Below are 26,921 nucleotides of genomic sequence, written 5' to 3' on the forward strand. Positions count from 1 at the left end.
ATCTAGAAATACTTTCGGCTGTGTATGAAACTGAACAGCACACATGTTTTTTAGTTGTCTTGCTAGGTCTCCAGGAAGTCTTTCCTTGTTGCTTCGGCTCCTGGCATTTTTAAATCAGGAAGCTAACTTCAAATGCTTATGGAGCGAGGAACATAGGGTTTAAATATTGATGAAAATGAGCAATGTATGGTTTCCCCTCTGGACGTGATCATGCTGAGATGAAATGGCAGCATTAAAACACATTCAGCACTTGCTTAAGGCTACTGGCTATTCTGTCCTGGAATGTATATTTTATTAAAGTGTAGCGGCCGCCGATCTATACATATTACATTTTAAATAACACATTGGCATTTGAGATAACTCATGATGTCCTCAAGCAAACGTGATGAGAAAAGGTGACGAGGAACATATCTCAGCAGAAGTTTAGCTCATGCCAACTATGCGCCGAACAAGGGATCCCTGGCAGACGGTGCCTGCCCTAGACAGCCCGGGGGTGAGAGTTGCCAAAGAGAAGAGAGAAAATGCCCAAACTTCCCCCTTAAAGACTACAGCTTTACTGATCAATGGGCAGCCGGGGCCCGCCCCTTTTCTGTTTGGAAGGGGAGACTGACGAGAATACGATTAGTGCAGACAGACAGATAGACACACAAGCCAGCGGAGACAGACCCACAGACACAAAGGCACTCAGCAGCCAGGCACATAGGCACGCTGCAGATGATCACCCAAGGAGCCACACAAAGACACCGAGGCGCTCAAGAGGCGCAGATAACACACAGACAAGCACACACACAGCACGCAGCTCCCTGCTGGTCAGTTTCACTCCCGCCCCAGACAGCTGTGCAGGCAGCCTCCTCCGTTGTGAGCCTCCCCCTGTCTCCTCCTTCTCAGCAACCTCCAGCTGCGCGAAACTTCCCACCGGCTGCCCTGGAGGATCCCAGAATAGCCACAACAACATCCTCCTCCTTCCTCCCAGTCCAAAGGCGAGCCGGAGAAAGGGGGAGGAAGAAACAAGGCGGGGGAGCGGCGGTGGGCGAAAATGGGAAGTGGAAGTTGGAGTTGATTGGTGCTGCTGAGGGGCTGATGATCGCATCTCAGGGTAGGGACGGGGAGGAGGAGTGGAGCTGGGGGAAAGCTTGCACGCCCCCCAACCCCCTTAGTTGCCGCTGCTTCGGCTTTGATGCAAAGGAATGAAGCGGGGTTTCCTGAGAGAAGAGCGTGTGATTGATCCGAGGTGTGTTTGCTGGTGGCTGCAGACCTGTCGCCCTCTTTCCCCCCCATGCGGGCGCTTTCCTCCAGAGGCTCCGAGTCCTGGTTGCTCCTGCTGCGGGATGGAGACGCATGCTTTCTGGCTAGTGCAACTTTTCCTTTTCGCGCTGTGGGGTAAGTAGCTGGCTTGCAAGATGCTGCTCAGAACATCCCGGGCCAATGGTCAGTAAAAAGCACCTGGAGAAGTTATTAGCATTCCTAACTTACTAGCATTTATGAGTCTTTGCTGTTCTAGGAAGGTGTTTTGTCTTAAATAACTTAAAGCATTTATTATATTACCCCAGCAACAAAAGTGTTTAAGGTACTGGTTAGTGGGTTTCCCTTACGAGATAAAAGGAATAGATTTTTGCCAGGCATCTTTAGCTGAATGTAAATGTGGAAATGTAAACCCTTTCTACAAGTCCTGATTCTGCTGGAGAAGCAGAGCCCTTCCAGAAAGGTGATTTCATAAGGGGTTATTACATGCCAGAGAGACAACAATCATTCACAACCTCCCCCTCTCTAATTCCCACCTCACTTAAATTATTCAGTAACAGTCTGAGTAAGGGAATCTGAAAAGAAGCCCCTCTCTAAGGCATTAATGAATTTGTGGCTATCCTCCAGGTAGATGTGCAGGATTGTATTTTGTAAGGTTAGTGGCTTTTTAGTGTCAAAGGCATTTTTGTGAGACTATATTAGCTGAAGTCTGATTTTCACCTCATTTGCTGGAGCTGTATATTAAAAATAAAGACTAGGGAAAGGCAACTTGGGTTTTAAAAGAATAGATCATCTGTTTGGGGAGCGGATTCTTCTAAGAGCAGAAGGAATCTCTTCCTATGATATCAAGCACTGGGAACAGACCTCTGATAGTATCCTGATGAGAAAGGAGAAGCTGTTTCCAGCCCTCTCCTTGTTTCCCCACACACGCCTTATCAATTAGTTACAGTGTGAGAGATGTGTACATTTCACCCAGGGTGTTGGTGATGCTGTGACAGGCACTGAACCACCTCCTTCTCAGCCATGCAGCAGATGGCTGTTGTAAGACCCAGAGAACAAGAGTGAATAAATGTAAAAATAAGATGCCAAATCCTGAAAAGCATTGAGAACTGAATTGGGGTTAGCTTGATTGTGTACACAGGAACTGTATGGCTTCCCCCCCCCTTTGTTCTTGCAGTGATATTAACTAAGGTAGCACATTTTTCTGTAAAATAGTTCAAAATAATCATCTTTGACATGGTAGCTCGCTTCTTATAGATTTGGCCATTTCCCGAAGTCCTCACTCAGGCACAGTGATCATTTTCCTTGAATGAGAGCAGCAAGATTGGTAACTTAGTTTTTGACCACTAGCCCAACATCCCGTAAGCCAATTTTGCCAGATGAGTCAAGACATAGATCTAACTTTCCAGGAAGAATGAATTGACTAACTTCTGAATTATATTCATTCTTTTCACACCAGCTTCAGTGTGGGCTCCCTCCACCCCTTTGGAAAGCAGGGAATTTTCATGGTCTGGAGACTGGATGATTCTATTTAGGATTTGCTCAAACAGTTACTTGTAACTGTGCAGATACCTTTCAAGATTTTTCACATTTTTTAACTTCAGTTTACACTGTGTTGTTAATCATTGATATTTCATTTTCCCCCCTTGTAGCTGTCTTTAGGAATTCAGGATTTAAAACCGTATAGTCAAATCCAAAGTTACTGACAGAGTCTTATTCTGATCTTATTTACACCAGTGTAACTCAGGTGATGACAGTGGAGTTACTCTTGATTTACACAGATGTAAGTGAGAGGAGAACCAGGCCCAGAGTATTTAGAAGGATATTCCATGTACTTTATAGGAGATAAAAACTTGAGACCAGAAGTTAGAGATCTTTACATGAAAAGGCCTATAAATAAGAGGAACATCTGATTCTGAAAATTTTCAGAAACTATGGGCCTCTAGTAATATTTTTTGCTTAAAAAAAAGTAAAATGTTCATTTTGGTGGATTTTTCTCTCAATATTTTTTTAAACCTACCTGATGCAGTCAAATGTTTTATACATTTCCATTTAAAATGCATTTCAGAATACAAAGTTTCCTGACACCTAATGGTTGATTTCTTTATTGCTGAACACAGGGAAATAATCAGTAAATTTTGAGTAGGATAAACTTCCAGTGTTAAATTTTGCCATGACTCTCACAAGTGAAACATGTTTACTAAGGATTTATTCCCAGAGAATGAATGGACTGAGGACTACTCTTCCTGTACCTCCAACAATTAATTACACACAGATCTCACCAGAGATACTAACAGGTCAGTCCCAGACTAGAGTTTCTTGCCTACGCCAGTTGCTCACCTAACTGAATTTTACTGAAGAACTGATTTTCATGGTGGTCTACAACTGACAATGGATGCTTTTGGTGAAAAGCAAAGGGATAGATTTTGCATAAACAGCAAAGATGTAAATGGAATCAAACTAATTTCCTGTTTTAAAACTAACTTTTTATGATTACTAAAAATTCATAATGTGGACTCTATTATAAATAATACTCAATAAGTGCAGTAAGTGTAAGCATAAGCCAACTACTGTTTAGCTCAGTGGTTTGAGCATTAGCCTGCTTAAATGCAGGGTTGTGAGTTCAATCCTTGAGGGCAGTCACTTAGGGATCTGAGGTAAAATCAGTACTTGGTCCTGCCAGTGAAAGCAGGGGGCTGGACTCCATGACCTTTCAGGGTCCCTTCCAGTTCTATGAGGGAGGTATATCTCCATATATATTTTTTTCTGATGGCAAGTAATACAACCATGGTTCCTAGAATCAGTGATTCCCCAGGGATATTGACTTTAATTAAACACTTTGAACCATTGTTGTTCCTCCTTGTTTTTATTTCCGTATGATCCAGTTTAAACACTGACCCTTGTGCCCTTTCTCTCTGGGTCAAATGTTGTTATGGTTGATCAGTCAATGCTCCCGTTGAATTACTCAAAGTGTATATTTTGAGAGCCTGTTCTGCACATCTGTTTATCTTAGTTAATTTACATGGAACCCATTACCATAGTATATGAGTTCCTCACAGCCATTAATGTATTTTCATCACAACATCCCTGGGAGGTAGGGAAATGCTATTATCCCCATTTTTTTACAGATGGGGAACAGAGAAGATAAATGACTTGCCCAATGTCACACAGGGTGGAGCAGGGATTTGAGTGCACAGCCATTTAACAGTCCAGTAGTATATTTTACAAGAGTAATTGTTCTGGCATCCTTTCCCAAACATTCCTCCATCCATCCTGTAAAGATGGTTGCATATTAGTAGTGCTGTGTCTATAGGTAAGGATGAAAGATGCTATATAAGTGTAAGAAGTTATCATTTATATTGAAACTTCATATTTTTTAATTGTACAAGCATCTGTCTCAGCAAAACATGCTAAAGTAGAAATGTGATAACTATCACGATCTTTAGCACTTTTAATGCCCAGATCTCAAAATAGTCTACAAAGTTGTGAAGTATCATTACCGCTGTATTTTACAGCTGGGGAACTGTAGCACAGGGAAGCTCAGTTTTTTGCCAGAGTTGCCCAGCAAATCAATGTCAGATCTGGAAACTGAATATGGCTCCAGGCTCCCACACTTGTATCTTATGCTCTGGACTACACCTCCACACTGCTCATTATCAGAAGAGCTGTATCAGAAGGACCCAATCCTGCAAGGTACTTGCGCGCCTTATGTAAATACAGCGTACCCTCAAGTTCAACTCCATGTAAGACTGGATTCTAGTGAGAAAGAAACGCATGAATGATTTAAAAAAACAAACCTGATTACATTTGAAAAAAACGTCCCTATCATCTTACTGATGAATCTGGTCCACTGTTTTGTGGCTGAAAGGGTTGGGATGAAGGGAGTGAAAATCAGCGTGGGAACAACATTGAATACAATAGATCAAGGTGTCAGTCAGTCAGACATAAGTACGAGTCTGTGTGTACTCTTAAAATGAGAACATCTCATTTTGAAACAGACCAGACCAGCTTAGCAATACACTACTCTGCCAAAGTGCGGGTCTCGTTTGTTAGGGATCCTGCATGTTTTCAAACAGCAATCAACAGGAAATATAATTAATGAACACTATTTCTATCACTTTTGAAGCAAAGCAGACAAATGCTGATGCAGCCTGTGCTTCCAAGTTGCTGTTAGATCCTGGCACAGCTCCACCATACTTCACAGTTTCCATCTTCCTTTCTCCCTCTCTTCCCCTCTCCCTGTAACCTGAAGATTTTTAAGGTCTGCCCAGACCCCAGTGTACAGACTCATACTCGGTACAATTAAGGTGACTGGAAAAAATGTACTGTGTTCATAAGAGAGAGATCTTCTGAAATGTACATGGATGTACTGTGGGTGGCAGCAGAGAGCATCAAATATTCAAGCAAAAGCATGCTGGTCCCAGAAGTCAAGACAAGATTACAGGTACAGTCCAGATTAAAGATAGGAGATAGTCACACACAAATTGGCAGACTGATTCTGATCCCATTCCACTGATGCAATTCCACCGAATTCAGTGGAGTTACTCCTGATTTACATAAGTTAAAGCGAGAGTAGCACTTGGCTCTGACACTTTTTTTGTTTTTACATGGGAATGAAATTGTCTCATAGTGTGTGATTTAAAAAAAAATATATATGTTGTATATACACAAACACATACACACAATTTTATAAGGATATTATTGTGGACGACTTCCTGGTGTAGGACAGCATGTCCTCAGTAAAAAGTGCACTAGGTATAGTGGTTCTGCTTTTTAAGCCATATTTCTTTATTACGCTGTCAAATTGTTATTTGTTTGAGATGCTGTTTCTTTCCACCACCTCAGTGCGGATTACAGAGCTTATTCACTGGTTGCCCTAATTGCAAGCAAATGAAATTCCACCTACTTCCATCAAAAATAAGGAAAAAAAAAGAAAAAGAAAGAAATTGCGCAAAGGGGTCAGTGAAAAACTTCACTTGCCAAATACACCTCTACCTCGATATAACGCTGTCCTTGGGAGCCAAAAATCTTACCGTGTTATAAGTGAAACTGTGTTATATTGAACTTGCTTTGATCCACCGGAGTGCGCAGCCCCCCCGGAGCACTGCTTTACTGTGTTATATCCAAATTCGTGTTATATCAGGTGGCGTTATATCGAGGTAGCGGTGTACCATTTGTCATCAGCCTGTGGCTTTGTTTACTTCTCACATTTCTCTCTTGTAGCAAACTACCTTCCCCCATAGTGCTTGTCCATATGCACATTTCCACTGCAATAATGATACGAGTCTTAATTCACACCTTTGGTGGAAGTCTGTGTGTGGACACTTTCTGATTTAAAAATAAGAGTCCTATTTCAATAAAAACCAAAATTGAAATAGGACACTTATTCCAAAATACAATTTAATTTTGAAATAAAAGTGTCCGTACAGACTTGCACTGAAATAAAAAGGTTGTTATTCTGGCGCAAATTTACATGTAGGCTAGCCCTAAGAAAGCTATGACTAGCCCCAGAAAAGAGGTGGGAATGAGGGAGAGATCTTGATTTTAGTATGACTTTTGACATACTCATCACATTCTCATAAATAAACTAGGAAAATGTGGTCTAGATGAAATTAATAAAAGGTGGTTGCAAATCTGGTTGAAAGGCCATATTCAAAGTGTAGTTATCAATGGATCACTGTCAAACTGAGGGATGAATCTAGTGGGGTCCTATAGGGGTCTGTCCAGGGTCTGGTGATCTTCAATATTTTCATTAATGACTTGGATAATGGAATGGAGAGTATGCTTATAAAATTTGCAGACGACACCAAGCTGGAAGGAGTTGCAAGCACTTTGGAGGACAGGATTAGAATTCAAAATGACCTTGACAAGTTGGAGAATTGATCTGAAATCAACAAGATGAAATTCAATAAAGACAAGTGCAAAGTACCACACTTTGGAAGGAAAAATCAAATGCACAGCTACAAATGGGGGATAACTGGCTAATTGGTAGTACTGTTGGAAAGGCTCTGGGGTTATAGTGAACCCCACACTGAGTATGAGTCAACAATGTGATGCAATTGTGAAAAAGGCGTATATCATTCTGAGGTGTATTAACAGGAATGTTGTATGTAAGACAGGAGAGGTAATTGTCTACACTGCAAATAGATGCCCATGGCTGGCCTATGCCAGCTGGCTCAGGTTGTGGGACTGTTTCATTGCAGTGTAGATTTCCAGGCTTGGGCTGCAGCCTGAGATCTGGGATCCTCTCGCTACACAGTGTCCCAGAGCCTGACTCCAGCCCAAGCCTGCAAATCTACACTGCAATTAAGCTGCCCCTCAGCCTGAGCCCCATGAGCCCATGTCAGCTGGCATGGGCCAACTGCAGGCTTTTAATTGCAGTGTAAATATACCCTAAGAGAAACCTGATAACAGTTTTCAAATATGTTATGTGCTGTTACAAAGAGAATGGTGATCAGTTGTTCTCTATGTCCACTGAAGGCAGGACAAGAAGTAATTGGCTTAACGTGCAGCAAGGGAGATTAGGCTGGATATTAGGAAAAACTTTCTAACTACAAGGGTAGTTAAGCTCTGGAATAGGCTTCTGAGGGAAGCTGTGGAGTTCCCATCACTGGAGGTTGTTAAGAGCAAGTTGGACAAACACCTCTCAGGGATGGTCTAAGTATACTTGGTCCTGCCTCAGCACAGGGGGCTGGACTAGAAGACCTCTCAAGGTCCCTTCCAGCCCTACATTTCTCTGAGTCAATAGGAAACGTTAATGTGAGCCAACAAAAGGTTTCCTAAAACTTTATAGGACTGCTCTAAGATAATATCTTGACTTAATGTCTTCCCTGAAACTAATCCAGAAAGTACCGGGGAGAAGTTTGTTCTTCACTGAAGTGAATGTCAAAAGTGTGTGAGCTGTTACACATGGTTCAGTGGCTAGAGAGGAAGACAGCCTCTGTCTTGAGAACAGCATGACCTGATTTCACTGGTGTCATTTAGTAATGACCTTCATTTCTGATGGGAATTCAGAACTATTTTTGCCAAATGCTCTGTGACTTTTTTTTCGCATCCTCTTGTCTGTTGAGGGCTACATGTTTAAGGATCTATCCTTTTATTTTCTGTATTTTCTTTACTTTACCTTAAAGTAAAGGGTATCATGTTCTCTATTTGTTGCCCACCTGTTTTCAGTTCTGAAGAAGCGGTGATTGGGGAAAGGGCATTAATAGCCCAGTTGCTGGTCTGAGCATATTGAGAACTGCTGGATCAGCCAACAAGCAGTGATGCTGGAACAATTTTTATAGTGGGGGTGCTGAAGGAGGAAACCATGGATTGTTATGCCTACTTCAAGCCAGGGGCTGTGGCAGCACCCCTAGTTCCAGCACCTATGCAGACCAGCCCTCCAGAAGCATTCCTGGCATGGTCTAAGGACAAGCCAGGCACCAAAAGGAGCATGGACAACGTCCCTGATCCTTCAGACTCTAAAATCTTTGGCTAAGTCTGTATAGGATTGGGCACAAGAGAGCAAGAACAGTGAAGTTGTTGACATGCATGCACATATACAGCCCCAATTCTGTCTACTGCTGACTGTCTGAGTGGCAGAGTTGTGCACTAGGGAGTTTTTCAAAGGCTGGGAGGAAGAAATTCCCCTGACCAGGCAGTGCAGCAGCAGGAGTTTGCTGTTTCACGGCCAGTCATACATTATGAAGGCTGAAGTAGTATTTGCAGCATCTACAGCCTGCCCAGCGCTGGGGCAGGGGAATGGCCGTTTGATCTAGGCAGTCTCTCAGCCCTATCACCAAATCTCTGCTGCTTGGCAGTGCACAGGGAGCTTCTGTGGAGCAGGGTGTGTGGTTAGCAGACAGGGAGAGCAACACTCCCTGAGCAGTAGCAACAGAGGTGAAAGTAAGCCAGTCCGGTCCGGTCCAGCCAGGGCTGGCTCCAGGCACCAGTGAAGGAAGCAGGTGCTTGGGGTGGCCAATGGAAAGGGACGTCGCGTTTGCGTCTTCAGCGGCAATTCAGCGGCGAGTCCCTTGGTCCCTCTCTTCCTCTTTGAGCTGCCACCGAAGAGGAAGAGAGGGAGTGAAAGACTTGCCGCCGAATTGCCACCCAAGAAAGAAGTGGCACAATGGAGCTGCTGCTGAAGTGCCACCAATCGGCTTTATTTTTTTTTCCAGCTTCGCCACTTGAAGTGGCAAAAAAGCTGGAGACAGCCCTGGGTATGGTGTACCAGCAAGAGCCGGTACGCCGTGCTAGACTGGACCGGCTTCCCTGGCGGTGATTTAAAAGGCCCCAGGCTCCAGCCACCGCAGGGAGCCCCAGGCCCTTTAAATATTGAAAGACCACGCCTCTTCTGGTCGAGGCCACGCCCCCACTCAGGACTCCGGCTAACCGGTAAATCCTTTACGTTACTTTCACCCCTGAGTAGAACCCCCGCAATTTTGCTGCTAACAAAGCTCTTCATGTCACAGGAGAGATGTGGCCAGATGTTCCCTATATTGTGTTATTAGATTACTGCATTTAATAGCATAAATATGCACATTCATATAACTGCATCCTTAATATTAAAGCAGCATTAGGCTTACACAGTTATAAAAAACAAACTGGGAAATAGAAGTTAAAATTCCTACAGCAACATTAACTGTCACATGGCCCATGTGTAACCTCACCTATTCCTGTTTTACTGTTAAATGAGCAGCCTACTATAGTGTTGTTAAATGTATACCATAAAACAGGAATGCTCAAATTCCAATTTATGCCATAGACTTTGTGTGACCTTTGGCAAGTCACTTAGGCCCAGATCCTCAAAGGTATTTAGGCTCCTAACTTCAATTGATTGCAGTGGGAGTTAGGAGTCTAAATATTTTTCAAGCTCTGGGTCTTAGTCTCTCTGTCTGTTTTCCATCTGTAAAATGGGAACAGTACTACTTATCTACCTCACAGGGTGGTGCGAGGATAAAGACATTAAAGACTGTGAAGAGCTTTGAGATCTACTGGTGGAAAGTGTGATATAAGAGTTAGGAATTATTAGTGTTAAACTTAAGACCTAATGTTCCACGCTGAATATTCAAACCCACCTGGCATCCCAACTTCATTTCCATCAGCAGACATAGAAGGGATTTTTATTCTGATAAACCAATCTGCATCCCACCTGACTGGCGTGCATCTCACCAGTGGTACATGTTCCCACAGTGTGAAAATAGCTGCCACAGAATACTCACTAATGAGCAATGGGGCAGAGTGAATATTGCTGGAGGAACCTTGGGCCTGATTCTCATTCACCTACATTAGTGTAAATCAGAAATAGTTCTATCAAAGCCAATGCAGTTACACCAACATGTAAGTGATGTGAGAAGAGAATCAGGCCCCTTAAAACATTTGAATTTCCAGGCTTTCTTTATCTTAGTTCAGCGATTTGAATGTCATATGAATGTAGTTTTTTGATTGATTGATTTTAAGAGTGGAAGAACATTCCTGTGCTTAATCAATATTGTTCCCTTTTTAAGGCTGGGGTTTCCAAAGTGGTCTAAGGGCATCAGGTGCCCAGCTCCTGTTGTGCAGTGCCCTTGTGGCTCTGACGCAGGACTGGAATGTTGTAAAAGAGTTTGGCTCTTCTGCGTAAGAGCTGATCTCTTGCCTACTGAGCAAGCTTAGATGTGGGTTTGTTTTTACACCCAACCGCTTTGTATTTTATCACCAAACCAATTTGTTTTAAAAACTTGTTTGTAGACATAGGCCCAGATTTGTAGGTTTGGCTCCACTCAGTCTTTCAGTGCATAACTGACTTAGGAAACTAGTGCCCAGAGTTTTAAGGCTATTTAGGTGCCTAAGTCTTATTGAAATAAATGGGAGTTAGAAGTCTAAATACCTTTAAAATTGGGCCCTAAGTCTCACTTTCAAAAGCGATTTAAGCACTGAGGTATCTAAGTGTCATTGAAAGTCAATTAGATTTATGATCCTAAGTGCTTAAGACGCCTTTGGAAAAAAGACTTCAATTAGGCATTGCAATGCAGAGCAGAGCAACAGCTGAATATCTGTAAAACTTGGGGGCATGCTCCAGAATGAACTCTTCGCCGGGGATGGGGTGGTTATTCCACCACTTGCAGTTTTTAAGTCAAGACTGGATGTTTTTCTAAAAGATCTGCTCTAGCTCAGACAGCTGTAATGGGCTTGATGCAGGAATTACTGGGTGAGGTTCTATGGCCTGTGTTATGCAGGTCAGACTAAACAACCATAATGGTCCTTTCTGGCCTTAAAATCTGAGCCTCTATATGCTTTCAAAGTTCAGCCATTTTTAGTTCTGTATAGGAAAAATGGTTAATTCATTGGGGGGGGGGGGGAATGGAGAAGTGCCCCTCCTCCTTCTTCTCCAGCTTCATATAACTCAGCAATGGCTAAAAGGGCTTCCTTCAAACTTTCACCAAAAAATTTGCCTTTTATCTGAGATCAAGCATAGAAAATGTCAGTCCAAGAAGAACACTTTGGGGCAAGTGAAAGCACGGAGATTACAGATACTGATTTGCAGCCTTAATTATAGCATTTGTACCAAACATATCTTGCATTGTGAAGAGAGATAATAAACACTTGGCTCAAACTGTGTCAACACTTCCATTTTAAATCATATTTGCCAAGCTGAAACTTCTTTGCGTTCAATCAAGTGACCAGAGAGTTTATGGATTAATCCTTTCTCAAAGCAGTCAAGGCTAGAGTAAAGCGTGTGCTATTAATGCTGTCGATAAAGAATTATGAAAAGTCTCCTGAAATGATGCAGGGAGTTTGGCTACCTTAAACTAAGCAATCGGTTCCAACCCTATTATCTGTGCCCCAGCTGTAACATAGAAGTTCTAAGCCTAGCGAATAACATGGGTACACAATTAGTTCTGATGCTTTTTTGAAAAACAAAACATACTTTTGCTTTTGATTTCTGACTTCTATACAAACATATATTGTTCTAGTACAACCAGACACAAAGCTTCTTTTAAAATCTGAGATTTTGTAGGCATTTTAACTATTTAATCTACACTAGTGCCCTATGAGAGTTTGAAGAAAAAACACGTTTGAAGATGGTTTGGATAGTGTATAAAATGAAAATTGCTGTGTAGTTATTATGGTGCTTGATGATACTGCTTTGGATCAAGGGATCACTACCTTTGAGCTCAAAGGAGAATCCATCTCAAAGCCTGTCCTTGAGAGCAGACTCACTTCTGTTTTCCAGCCTGATTTTTAGGTGCTGGAATATAAAGCATTAGGGACTTTTGTGCTCTTTCACTGAGTTTGGATTACTTACAGGGAACCAGGGGAAGAACTGAGTTTCTTGTTTTCCCATATAGTGTTTTCTTTTTTCGTTTCCCATGCATGTTCATTGGCATACCCCTAACACAGCCCTTGTTTCCCAGTTTCCAGTGCGGCTGCAGATCATCTCCAAATGGAACGTCTGTTTGTGCTTGGGCTGGGAGGTGTTGTACATGTTACCTTCCTTCTGATTTTTTCTTAATAACACGTTGAGATAAAATACAGCAGAAAGGTAAATTGACAAAAGCAAAGAAAGCCACAGTTTAAAGGTGAAACACAGACTAAGTCATCTTGTTCCTGTAAGTATAACTTAAGTGCTAGAAGATGTTTCTTGAACACTTAACTGTGAATGGCCTTGGTTTTATTATTTTCAGTCATACCTGTAATAAATCTGCAGTGTAGTTCTTATGCATGAAGATAAGGAGGTGGGTAGAGAAAAGAAGTGACAGGATTTACCCTCCACCTAATGTCTCTTTGTCCTGAAGTGTTGTCTTCACCACTGAATTTTTTTAAATGAACTGGTGATATTTTGTGAAACATGAAGATCAAAGAAAATATAGCGCTTCAAACCTTTGCCTCCTCTAAAAAGAACCATCACAACTTTCCCTTCCTGGGGAAAACTTAATTCCATTAGCCCCAGTTCTGCCCTCAGCTGGACACATGTAAATTCCACTGAAGCTAACGAGTGACACCAGTGTAACGGTACTGGGTTCTGTCATTTGGGCTCAAGTCATTTCATATATTTGGGTTCTTTTTGTGCAAATGTGAATTGTTGCAAAGTCCCCCCTCCCCCAATGTCACGTTAGTATGTTAGAGAGACAAGGGGAGTGAGATAATATCTTTTATTGCACCAGCTTCTGTTGGTGAGAGAGACAAGCTTTTGAGCTTACACAGAGCTCTTCCCTCGGGGCAGGGACCTATTATTTTATGTATGTATGGAGTGCCATGCATACCTACCATATGATGCTATATAAATAACAATATGTGCCAAGGTCTGGGATCTTGTTGCTACTTTGTGACTGCCATGGTGAAAGTACTGTCCTGTCATAAAAAGTCTTATGTGCTCATATGTGACCTGACAACCTGGAATTCAGGACAGAAAGCTTGGGCAGTTTAAAGAACCTCAGGCACAATTGTTATCTTATGGTACATATAGACTTTACTGGAAAATTGACTTTGATGAAATCACATCAACATTAGGACATTTAACCTGTTACTGGTTAGCAGGAACAGGCTGCAAGAAGAGCACGCATAAGCTGGGGGTGGGCAAGGTAATTAGGGTGGTAATCTTGTTGTAAGGAAAAAACATTTCCCAGATCTCCTGTAATATCAGGATCTTGATTTAAAATGTCTGCTTCTCAGGGGAAAAAAGAAGTTTTAAACGTCTTTAAGTATCCCGGGCTATAAACACTTCCTCAGGAGGGAGTGTGCTGTGACCCTCGTGTGTGAAACTTACGTGGGTCACTTCCCCTTCCCAAGGCTTAAAACAATATAAGCTCATTTGGCTGTCCCATGCAGTTCCTGTGATTAAAGTCCTTATTTGCCTTGAGGGACTCATACTGCACTTACCATTCACAGGTGAATAGATGTCGAATTAAGCCAGTATTGGGCTGACCTTTATATTTCCTTATTATAAGTAAACTTTATGCCACATCACCTTTGCTTTAGTCTTCTCATGCTTCTTTGGCTAAAGACTATGTAGCATCACACATGCTAAAAATATTTGCTTCCTGGTAATCATGTGGTGCATTGTAGATTGGTAGGCTAAGGGTCATATACAATCCTAGAGTCCCATGGTCATCTTCCATTGCAATCAGTGGACTGAAGGCAATACCTGTATAGGAATAATTTAGATAGCTGACATTTTCTGTTCTCAGCTGTTACCTCTTTTTTTTTTTGCACGCACCTTAACCATAATGTTGCACAGCCACATCTCACATACATCTTTTAGATAGAGATGTTCATGACTATAACACACTTCATTTGGACAGAAACTGTTTCTTTGAGACAGAGGGAGCTGGGATCTAGTCCTGGCACAGAACTGGCTGTTAGGAATGCATTATCCCAAATCTGATACTGACTTCCCTCTGTGTTCTTGTGTAAATCACTTAACATACCTTCATTTCCTTGCTTGTAAAATGGGAACAACAAAAACAATACTTCACAAGGGTGTGATGAAGATGTATAAGTTCAAATGGTAGGAAAATAAAATAGCCAAAATATTATGGCGTCTTTTCAAACCCTTGACTTTTCCCCCTTTATTGGTAGTGTCCTAGTATAACAATCATGCCCACTTAACCCTTTTGCTGCCGGCATCTACCATAGCAGGACATGGCAACCTGCAGTGCACTTGCTGTTAATAGCTAGGATGACCAGATATCCCGATTTTATAGGCACAGTCCTGATTTTTGGGTCTTTTTCTCACATAGGCACCTCCCACCTCCTGTCCTAATATTTGACACTTGCTATCTGATCAGCCTATTAACAGCTCACTGAGGATTTTAGCACCTGGATATTACACTGATTGGTGTTCTATAAAGGCCCATGAAAAGATTTACCATGTAGATAAGGGATCACATAGGGCAAAATGCATCTCCATGTTAGACAGCGCTGAAGTGGTTAAAGGAGTAGCACTTAAAATCAACTTTTAGTGATCCAGTCACAAAAACAAACAGAAAATTTAACTGGTAAAGGAAGGGTTATTAAGATTGCCAGAAAATGTAAATATCCAGTGACTTTTTGATGTTTTTGTCAAACTATATTTTATAAATTTGCAGAGCCATTCTAAACATAAAGGTCTTTTACAGAAATTAATCTATTAAAGAACAGTTTTGGTGTAAAACTGGATGGACAGGGATGATCCCTAGCCTCTGATTGCCAGAAGCTGGGAATGGGCAACAGGGGATGGATCATTTGATGATTACCTGTTCTGTTCATTCCCTCTGGGGCACCTGGCGTTGGCCACCATCAGAAGTCAAGATACTAGGCTAGATGGACCTTTGGCCTGACCCACTATGCCATTCTTATGTTATGTTCTAAACCAGTGGTCCCCAACGCGGTGTCCGCGGGCACAGCTCCCATGAGAAAATAGAAATTTTGTGTCTATAACTTACTTTGAAAGTCTCTGCTTAGAACAGTAACAGTGGGTAGAGCCCTGCACGGACACCACATTTATATCCACAGATGTAGATATCCGCGGATATAAAGCGGGTAGCCAAGGAGCTGCAGGGCTGTACCGGAAATGGCAACAGCAAAAACAGCCGCACGTCTGGTCACCGCTCACAGGAGCCAGCACCCCACACAGGCAGCTCCTCCAGAGTTGCTGTACTGTCCCCAATTCCACCCAGTCAGGTGGACACCAGGCTCAGCGGCTTGCACACTCCTGCACTAGCGCGACCATGGGCTGCTGCTGATCCTGGTTCCCACCCCAATGGGCGGGGTTGGGAGCAGTACAGCCACACCAGAGGACCTGCCTGCGCGTGTGGGGTGCTGGCTCCTGTGAGCAGCGGCTAGATGTGTGGCTGCTTTCCCTGCTGCCATTCCCGGTGGAGCCCTGCAGCTCCTCGGATATCTGCTTTATATCTGCGGATATTCGCATCCACGGATATAAATTTGGCATCCATGCAGTGGTCTAACAGTGGGTAAGTCTACACTGCAATAAAAAACCTGTGGCACTGAGTCTCAGAGTCGGGGGCTTGGGCTGCAGGGCTAAAATTTGCAATGTTGACATTCAGGCTCAGACTGGAGCCTGGGTTTTGAAACCCACTTCCCTTGTGGGGTTTCAGAACTTGGGATCCAGCCTGAGCCTGAACATCTGTACTGTAATTTTTAAGCCCTGCAGACAAAGCCCTGTGACCCCGAGTCAGCTCATCTGGCCTGCTGTGTCTGTGCCAAAGGTCTTTTATTGCAGGGTAGATGTACCCAGTAAGAAAAAGAGTTTAAAGTAAAGAAGCAGAAAATCTATCTCAGAGACTTTTGGGAGTACAAATTGGTTATTCAGAAATTGTTAAGTATTTATATATTGCCAGTAGTGAGTTAGGTGCTTTACAAACACGTGGGAGGACAGTGTTTCTGACACAGTTGAAGTAAGATTTCAGAATAATTGGCAGGCTTCTTGGCAGTCTCAGAAAGGGTTGGGAAGTTCTGAACTGACAGGGAGAATTGAGCGACTAGTAACATTAGTAGGGTTCCATGTTGAGGTGCACTGATGGATGAATAAGAGAAGTTTGAATTACTCCATCTTCTGCTTTACTGGCTCTGTGGAAGGAGAATGCCAGTGCCCAGGGTTGTTAACCTGCCTAAATTCCCTTACCAATTCAAAAACCAGACAATGATATTTCAGACTCTGACATAATATAGCACTGCCTTGTACTGTTAGTTCCAAATATTAAATACTAACTTAGTACTTGTTTTTCATACCACCTCTACAGGAACAAAAAGTGATTGGGGGGAGTAAATAAAAGGGCCAGGTAGTAGGGCAACGGTCAAAGCAAACTGGTTTTTCATTCAAACCTGGATCTCTACTAAATTCTTCATAGGTTCTTTCTTTCTTTCTTTCTTTCTTGCCAGATTTTGGCTTAGCCCAAATAGTAAACTGGTAACACCATCTCTGGCTGCATTCTTTTCATGCGGCCTACAAACAATTAATGCTTCCTCACTGCCCCCTCTGTGCCTCAGTTTCCCTGTCTGTGAAACAGGGATAAATGATGCTGACCTGCTTTGTAAAGCATTTTGAACTCTACCAATGAAAGAGCTATAAAGAAGATAGATATGATTATTATTATTATTAGAAAAATACAAAGCAGATTGGAGGAAACTGGGATATATCCCCAAACTCCCACTTCTAGTGAGCACAAACCACCCACTGTGGGAAATACTTGATCCCTCTTTAAAGTGCTGACCCTAAGGAGAGTCAGCTTACATACTTCTCATTACCTCCTAGCTGTGAGTGCTCCTCTGAGCATCCTCTCAACCTGTGCTGGGAGTAACCCCCCAGAACCGAAGCTGCTATCTAGTTTGGATGCGACCTTGTAGTAGGGGCAGTGTACAGCAGGGGTGAGGGGACCTCCTCTAGGGCACAAGATCACTACACCTGCCTTTAGAGATTTATTTAACCTTTTCCCTTTTGTCCCAGTTCCCTCTCTGATGTAGGATTCCCCCCTATACCCCCTCCCCGCCGAAAACTATTTAAAATTGTGCCTGTGATATTTCTTTCATGCCTTATATTTGTTACGGCTTGTTTGTTTCCTACTTCCTTCCTTTGTGTTGTGTTCCTTCCATTGCCCAGACCTCTGAGCTTCATTTGCCTCATTTCCTTTGCTGCTTTAGCAGTACATTATGATTGTTCTCTCTCTCTCTTTTATTTTTCAATAGCCTGCTCCTCTTATAAAGGACAAACATATATGGACAATTAGTACCAATGAGAACAAAAGATGACTTTCTGAACCATGCATAGGCACTTATAAGTTGGGTTATTAAAATTATTGGAGGTGGGAGGCAACCCTTTTGTTCTGATAATGTCATTTTTCCTCCCAGTACTGTAACCTTCATACATGTCAAAAATAAGGATGTTTCATATTAATTTTCTCTTTGAGGGTAGGCTGCCTCATAATCACCTCTCCTCCTCCACATCCATGCACCAGATATATTTTCTTATCTTATTTAGCAGACAGGGACTTAGTATAGGCCCAGTTTTTCAAAGCTGAGATGGATGCAGTGGCAGACATTCACTTGTACCTACCTATTTTTCGGTGCAAATACCCAATGTATGCACAAATGTCAGGCATCTAGGCAGGTAAATGGCCCACTGGGTACCTTTGCCCCCCTTCCCTTTACCTCTGTTGCTTTCATCTTAATTTAGACTTAAATCCTTCAATGATATCCACACAGTGAACCCCCCCTAGATGTCCAATGTTGCACCATGCATGCAATGGTTTCTGCTTCCTCAGAACAACTTCCTGGACTGAGGCCTCAGAGTGTAAATTCTTCAGGGTGGGGACTTCGCACTCTTGTAAATAATTTGCAGGCTAGTGATGTATTGGGCCCAAAGTTCAAGCTACCATCAGGCCCTGTGACCTCATATGTTTTTGTAAAGTGCCATACTCCTCTATGGTGCTCCTTTTAGGTGCTGCTAATCATAATGATCGACTGAACTATTAGTGTCATTTTTAGTTGCTTCTGTGATGGAAAATTCATACTTCAGTCAAATCTTTGGCTCTTTGATTCCCAGCTCTAATGCTAAGACACCACTCAGTCTTCCACAGAGTTCTCCACTCTCCAAAGGCCTGTGAGGAAGTTGGCGCTAGATGCCCAGACCAGGATGACGTTTCAAACAGAAACATTTTATTGTAACTTTTGTAAGAATACCATAACACGGGTGGTTACAGAACCAGACTAACACGACTACCCCTCTGATACATAACACGGCTTGTGCAAACCCCTGCAGACATGTTTGCCTAATCCCCCAAACCCATGATAGGACCTTGCTCTGCTCAGCAGTACAATGTGCGGCCAACCTTTCAGCAGAGAAAGAGTGATGGAAATACAGCCCTGGCATTCCAACCAGCTGTGTATAAAATGGACACTTTACACCAATCTCCCTCCCCCCACCCATACTCATGCTGAATATTAATTCTGAGTGTTACACTCACTGTATGCCTGTGCCTACTACAGTCATCAACCATTGTATTAGAATATTATGCAAGAACACATCCAAGGGAAGTAAGCTCAGGTGTTAGTGAAATTCTAGTCCTGCTACTAGGAGTTACTGTAGTGCAAAGTTTTTGTAACGGAAACTGAAGCCAGGTGAAACTAGCTTGGCTTTGGGTTTCATTATGAGCCTTCAAATTTGGGCCAGATTCCCAATTTTTTCAGGAAAACTGGTTCACATTTCATGCAAACCAATTTAAAGTTTAGGCAGAAGTAAGAGCATTTAGTTAGACATTGTGGGCAATGACTTTTGATATTGTTACACTGTAAACATGAATGCCCAGACCAAATGGTTTTAGTACAAACACTGGGGTTTTTCCAGTAAAGGAAATTCTGAATTCTTATGAAGACTTGAGAAGACTGTGGTTTCTATTTAAGCTCCAGCAAGCTACCTGCATGTGGGCTTTCCCATGTTGCCTGATTGCAGGAAGGGTGAGTTTAATTCATTTTTAGTGAACTATGGCAGGTTTCTCATTGCTTCAGCCTCTTCAGGTTGCATGTTGACTCTTATGAGATCATCCATTTTCTCTCCCTACTAAGCTAGAGTCACAATCTCCCTGATCAAGATTTTCCAAAGCGACTAGTGATTTTTGGGTGCCTCGGTTTTTGGGTGCCCAACTTCGGACAGTTTGGGTCTGATTTTCAAAGGGTGTGGGCTCAGCTTTTTCTGAAAATCAGGGCCCATTAAATAGTTCTTAATTTCGACACCCTTAATCATGAGTGACTTTTGAACATCACAGCTGTTGTACTGAGCTGTCGCACGCTGAGCGTGATCTATGTTACAAAAAGTTATTTTAAAAAGCACTTTATCCTCTAAGGTGAACAAGAACTGGATTTTCAAATTAATCTAATTAAAGTAAAAACAAAATAAATGAATTCTGTGAGAATGACAGCTGTGAAAGTTGAAGTTCTCTGTATGAGCGCAGAACAGGTACAACATAGACGGCAGCAGGACAAGCTTGGCAGTGCCTCTCCACTCCTAACCTGAAGAGATCTACAGATGGTAACTTAGCCTTCATGGTCTGTTCTCTGCTGATGGTGCAGATGATGCCAGTTGCTAATGTTTCTGTGATGTGATTGTGAACACATGTGTGGTAGGAACAGTACTGACCCCACATAGGCTATCAAACAGCTGATCAGTGATGAAATATTGGTTACTACTGACCTGACTAGAACCAGGCACCTAGACGTGAGCAAACTGTTGAAATTCTCAGCTGTGAGTGAGTACATGAGGACACAGTTGTTAGTAGCCTGGGAAAGATTTTTTTCCTCTAGCTGTTCCAAACACACCTTCTAGTACAGCTGAGACACAAGCAGATGCTTTGAAGACCAGTCTAGCTGTTGCTGTGTAATGACATGGTTGGAAAAACTAGATCACAATTTACAACTTTTGAACTCCTTTGGGAAGGGGAAGAAGGGCTTTACTCTAGGATCAGCCGAGCCACTCTGCTTAACACTAAGCCACGGTTCCCTTAAAATAAATGGGAAGCATTTGTGAGAGAGACAGAAACTCGATTGTTTTCCTGTTGATTCCCCCACCCCTTATACCTTCCACTGCTTATTCCTTCTCCTTAGATGTTCTTTAACATGAGGGCCAAGCTACTTTTCCCTGGCTCCTCAGTGACATCCGTTTGTAATTACAGTGCTCATGAGTAGCCCTAAAGGTCATTCTCTTTAGTGAGCTGTGTCTAGGCTGTCTGAATGGGAGCTCATGTTGGAAACGTCAGTCATCAATTTTCACTTCCATGAGCCTGTTCCAGTTTTCTCTTGAACATCTTGCAGGTTTATGGTTGTAGGCCTAATCCATTTTGCAGGGTTTTGCTAAATTACAATTCAGTCTTTTCAGGTCCATCATCTCCGTTTACAGCTTAACATCGTAATGTTGTTGGTAAATGAAAATTAGGCTCAGAAAAGCATTGTAACATCACTGGCTATGTTCAGCTGCTGGTGTAACCCAGGCCACAACCTGGGGTGGTGTGAAATAGGTCAGAAAGGGCATTCACAGTGGTGCAAAGTGCCTGAAACTCAGGTTGTACTGGAGGGAGGGCTAGCCTTGAGACATCCAGTGCAGCTCAGAAAGTGGGCTGCAGTGCCTGGGGAGGAGATGTTCCCAGGTTCTCCCAGGAAATGCATTAATTCAGGCATCCACCGGATAGCCACTGCCTGTTGGGTGTCTGTGGAGTCCAGTCACAATATAAAGCTTGTTTTCCTGGCAGAACTCTCACTGAGGGCAGAGGTATAAACACTGCTGTCTCTCCTCTTGGGATGATTCTCTCTGGGCACAGCCTCTGACACAAAAGGCTGCAGGATGAATTTTGTTCAATATCTGGGTGTTTGTATTTTCCCATCATATATGAGTCATTTACAAGTTAAGCCAAGATGCACCAGGGCAAATCCTCAGCTGGTGAAAATCATCCATAATTCAGTTGAAGCCAATTGGACCGTGACAATTTACATCAGCTGAGGAGCTGCTGCTTTCAAAAATCCCTTTTAAATTTTTTTATATTATTCTAATTTTTTAATCAAAATGTTGAGCAGTACTAACTCAAACACCTTACAGAAGTCTAAGAATATTACATGAGCACTGTTACCTTTATCAACCAAACTTGTAATCTAACATAAATAGATATCAAGTTAGTCTGACAGGATCTATTTTCCATAAACCCATGTTGTTTGGCATTAATTATATTCCCCCCCTTTAATTCTTTATTAATTAAGTCCCGTATCAGCCACACCATTATCTTTCTCAAGATCAATGTCAGACTAACAGACTTATAATTACCTGGATCATCCCATTTATCCTTTTTACCTATTGGCTCAACATTAGCTTTCTTCCAGTCTCCTGGAACTTTCCCAGTGTTCCAAGACTTATTGAAAAATCAACATTAATGGTCCAGTGGAGTCCTCAGCCAGGTCCTTTAAAACTCTTGGGTGCAAGTTATTTGGACCTGTTGATTTAAAAAAATTATAACTTTAGTAGTTGGTGTTTAATATCTTCTGGAGATACTAGTGGAATGAAGTATCAGAGGGGTAGCCGTGTTAGTCTGGTTCTGTAGAAGCAGCAAAGAATCCTGTGGCACCTTATAGACTAACAGACGTTTGGAAAGGAAGATGATATCTGTCTGTATTTGTGCAAGTTTCTTCATGAGGTTGATGGATTTCCACTCCATACGGCTAAATGCAGTGCCTTGCATGGTGTCAAGTATCAGAGGGGTAGCCGTGTTAGTCTGGTTCTGTAGAAGCAGCAAAGAATCCTGTGGCACCTTATAGACTAACAGACGTGGAATGAAAATAGTGTTATATTATCTGACTACATCATCTATATTTTCCCCAGTACAGAACAAAAATATTTATTGAACACTTCTGCCTTTTCTGCATTATTATAGATAAACCTGTCACATATGTGGAAAAACCTGTAAAGCATGAATAAGACTCCTCAGCCATCTTAAGTCTCATCAGTGACTTTTCCCCCTGGCAGACATCACCCTTGTATTGAGGTTTAGCTGTTGACGATTGATAATTCTACCATTTCCAATTGGTAATGGACCAATACCATTGCTAGGATTCTTTATCTGCTTAATATACTTTAAAAACTCAGTCTTATTGTCCTTAACTCTGCTGGCCTTAGATGTCTCCTTGTGTCTCTTTGCTTCCCTTATCAATTTTCTACAACTTCTCATTTATATTTACTACTATTAACTTCTCCTTTCTTCTGTTTGTTATTTATTGTTTTTAAATTTTTTATAGTTGCCTTCACTCCCCTTTTAAACCAGGTTGGTTAAAAAAACCTAGAAGGATATACAATTAACATTGTTGTTTGCAGTATTGTTGTAGCCATGTGGGTCCCAGGACTACATCCTGAAAGAAATTTTTCCTCAACCCCCACTTCAACTCAAAGTGGCGCCAGACCCTGCCAGAACAACAGATGCAAAGCCAGCTGACATATCTCCACAACACACTATGATGATCAATACCCCCCATAACACCTTTTTCAAGATCCATCGGTCCTACACATGTGATGTACCTTGTCCAGTTCACCAAGTGCCCCAATAACAACTATGTGGGTGAAACCAGACTATCACCATACTCTTGAATTAACTCACAGGAAAAATGACAAAAGACAAACACCGCATCATCGATGGGCAAACACTTTTCACAAAACCGTCACTTCATATCTGACCTTTCAGTCTTTGTCTTCAAAGGCAACCTGCACAACACCTTCAAAAGACAAGCCTAGGAACTTAAATTCATAACTATGCTAGACACTAAAAATCATGGTCTTAATAAAGACGGTGGATTGATGGCTTATTACAACAACCTGTAACCCACTAACTCCTCTTTCATGTCCTATGATTGGAAAGGTGTTAATGGGCCACTTCACCTTGAATGGTCTCTGAGAATATGTGTTGACTACTTATGCTAACCTATTTGTTCCACCTTGTATTTAGTTGTGACACTCTGAGTACCTTTCCCAGACCTGAAGAAGAGTGCTGTGTAGCTCAAAAGCTTGTCTATTTCATTAACAGAAGTTGGTCCGATACAAGATATTACCTTGCTCACTTGTCTCTGTAAAATTAATATGGCACGCTGTAGCAAAAGCACCTAATTAGCCCCTGCCCAGTCAGCTCCAATCACAGGAAATAGATCGGGGCTGATAGAAAAGGCCTGATGCCGGCTTGAGGATTGGCAACACCTGCTGGCCTGCCAAGCCAAGGGCTATAAAGGCTGGGAGGGAGCCAGAAGGCAGGGTGCAGCCTGTGAGAAGTCAGTCAGGGAGGGAATGGGAGGCCTCCTAGCTGAAGGCTGACTCTGCCTGTAAAGGAGGAGAATAATCCTGTAAAGCTTGTACATAGATGTACACTGGTGGTGGGACGAAGTTAAGTAAATAAAGACACAGGTGTTGCACAACCCTGAAGCCTCTCTGAGCCTTATTGGGGAGGGCAAGCGGGCTCCAGGAAGAAGGGTGGGTCATGAACCCTGTTACACACACATTAAATGGATTAAAATCTGGCTAACTGAGAGGTCTCATCATGCAACTGTAAATGCGGAATCATCTCTAATGGGTGTGTTTCCAGAACCTTACATTGTTTAACATATTTATCAATGACCTGGAAGAAAACAAAAGCATCACTGATAAAGTTTGCAGATGACACAAAAATTAGGGGAGTGGTAAATAATGAAGAGGACAGGTCACTGATACAGAGTGATCTGGATCACTTGGTAAGCGGGACCCAAGCAAACAATATGCTTTTTAATATGACTAAATATAAAGGTATACATCTGGGAAAAAAGAATGTAGACCATATTTACAGGTTGGATGATGCTGTCCTGGGAAGCAGTGGCTCTGAAAAAGATTTGGGAGTCCTGGTGGACAGTCAGCTGAACATGAGCTCCTAGTGTGATGCTGTGACCCCTGAAGGACTAATGTAATCCCTGGATGCATAAACAGGGAACTCTCAAGCATGAGTAGAGAGGTTATTTTACCTCAGTATTTGGCGGTAGTGTTACTGCTGCTGGAATACTGTTTTTAGCTCTGGGATCCACAACTCAAGAAGGATGTTGATAAATTGGAGAGGGTTCAGAGATGAGCCTCCAGATTTATTAAAAGATTAGATTTGAGCGATGAGTGATGGACTCAAGGAGTGTAGCAGGGTGGACCTCTGCTCCTGCCCTGAAGGGGTTAAAAACAGCCCTGGGAAGGGGCTGTGGCTGGAGAAAGCAGCCTTTAGGCTGGGCTGATTGGGGGAAGTGGCTGCATCTGGGGCCACGCCTCAAACTGAGCTACAGGGCTTTATAAGAAGTCCAGGGAAGCCAGAAGCCCAAAACAGTCTCTCTCTAGCTGTAGAGGGAGATGGGCCTGGCTGCAGGGAACTGGATGTAAGATACCTGATTGAAGCAGGGCTGGGGAAAGGCAGAGGAGCTGGGGAGCTCCAGCCTGGAAAGCCCCAGGCTGCGGCCTAGCATTGGGCTAACAGGTACTGGGGGTTGCAGAGGGCAGCCCAGGCGTAGGCCAGAGCAGCCCAGGCGTAGGCCAAGGCAGCAGGTCCAAACCCTCCTTGCCAGTGATGAGTAGGCTGATACTGCAGTCTGCCCCAGGGCGAGGGGCTAGACAATGACTGGCAGTAGCCATATACTGAGGCAAGGTGGGCATAGAGGATGGGGGTTCCCTGCGGAGGGGAGACCCAGAGAGAAAGGGGTTACTGCCAGGGGGCAGCACCCCATGTAAAAGGGCACCGGGTCCAGGGAGGGAAACGGGGGCCAGAGGACAGGCAGATCACCAGCCTGCAGAGGGTGCTCCAGAGCTGGAATGAAGCTAATTCCCAGGAGTCACCAGCAGGAGGCGCTGCACGGGTGAGTCGGCCCATTTACAAGGAGCTTAATCTATTTAGCTTAGCAAAGAGAATGTTAAGGAGTGACTTTCATGGGCGCCGACTTATATATGGCCTGGGGGGGCTTTAGGGAATAGAAATACAGGGGCTGCTCTCTCCAATATTTATATTTAGTTTCCCCTGCTGCCTGTGCACGGCACCCAGGCCCCCCCCTTTAAATCCCCAGAGCCGCAGAATCAGAGGGCTCTGGGCTGCCTGCCAGCAGGGGAGAGCCCCTCCCTCTTATGCCCGGCGGCTAATGGATTTAAAAGGCTCAGGCGGTCAGGGGCAGCAGGCAGCCCTCCCCTCTGACCCGGCCATGGCTGGGATTTAAAACTCCTCTGGCCGGCAGGGGAGAAGCCCAGCCCCTCTGGCCCGGCTGGGGCTGGGATTAAAAGCTCTGGGCTCCCCAGGCAGCCAGCCAGCCCAGTCAGAGTAATCCCAGCCGCGGCTGGCGGCTAAAGGGCTCTGGGCTCCCCAGCAGAGCCCAGAGCCCTCTGATGCCCGGCCGATTAAAAGATTTAGCTCTCTGGGCTCCCCGCGGTTTCAGGCAGCCCAGAGCCAGAGATCCTGCTAAAGGGCTGCCCTAAGCTCTCTGGGCTCCGGCGCCCCCTGCGCCCCCCCCCCCCTGCCTGGGCTCTGCAGAGCCGGCTGACTCTGCTGGTTGCAGTCAGCAGGCAGCCCCCAGCCCCCCGGCCGCTGGCCGCCTGCGCTCGCTGGCGGCTCTGGCGGCTGCAGGCAGGCGGCCTTTAAATCCCAGCCCGCTCGCGGCTTAAAGCTCCCCGCTCTGGGAGGCTCCCAGCCCCCCAGGCAGCCCTCCCTGCTGATTCCCCCCTGCGCTGCTGGCGCAAGCCGCGCTGGGCCCCCCGCCAGCCCAGAGCCCAGACAGCGCCTGCTTTCCTGGGCGGCTCTGGCAGACACTGGCAGCCGCCCCAGACAGCCCAGACTGCCCTGAGCCCTCCGATTCCGGCCCGCGCCAGCAGGCTCTCTCCTCCCCCCCCCTCAGGCCTGCGCAGCTCTGGGTCCGGGGCTGACGCTCCAGGAGGCTGATGCCCAGGCCCTCTCTGCCGCAGGCTGAGCCCAGCAGCCTCTGGCCTGCCCTGCCGCAGCCAGCCCCCTCCCCGCCTCCTGCGCCCCCGCCGCGCGGCTCAGATTTCCTCCCGGCTGGCTGGCGCGGAGGGCTCGCGCCCCGGCTGCTTTAGCACAACGCCCTTTTGCTGGCCTAAAGGGCGAGCCGCATTCCGCCGGGGCTCGGCTCGACGCGCCGCGCGGCTCTCTGCGGCTGCTCTGAGCGGCCACTTTGCGGCCCTGGCTGCGGCTCCGTGGTTC

The 26,921-nt window shown here is 44.1% G+C and overlaps 1 protein-coding gene across 1 annotated transcript in view; it reads left to right on the forward strand.

Moving 5' to 3' along the window:
* The first annotated feature begins 655 nt into the window (after positions 1-655).
* The window catches only part of RAMP3 (receptor activity modifying protein 3), a 92,903-nt gene continuing 66,637 nt past the window's right edge, over positions 656-26,921 (forward strand). The window contains exon 1 of the mRNA XM_039521871.1: positions 656-1,380. Within this exon, the coding sequence (XP_039377805.1) occupies positions 1,188-1,380 (193 nt within the window). The 5' untranslated portion in view covers positions 656-1,187. The remainder of the gene's footprint in view (positions 1,381-26,921) is intronic.

This window comes from Mauremys reevesii, linkage group 2 (genome assembly GCF_016161935.1).
Source record: "Mauremys reevesii isolate NIE-2019 linkage group 2, ASM1616193v1, whole genome shotgun sequence".
Taxonomy (NCBI): domain Eukaryota; kingdom Metazoa; phylum Chordata; order Testudines; family Geoemydidae; genus Mauremys; species Mauremys reevesii.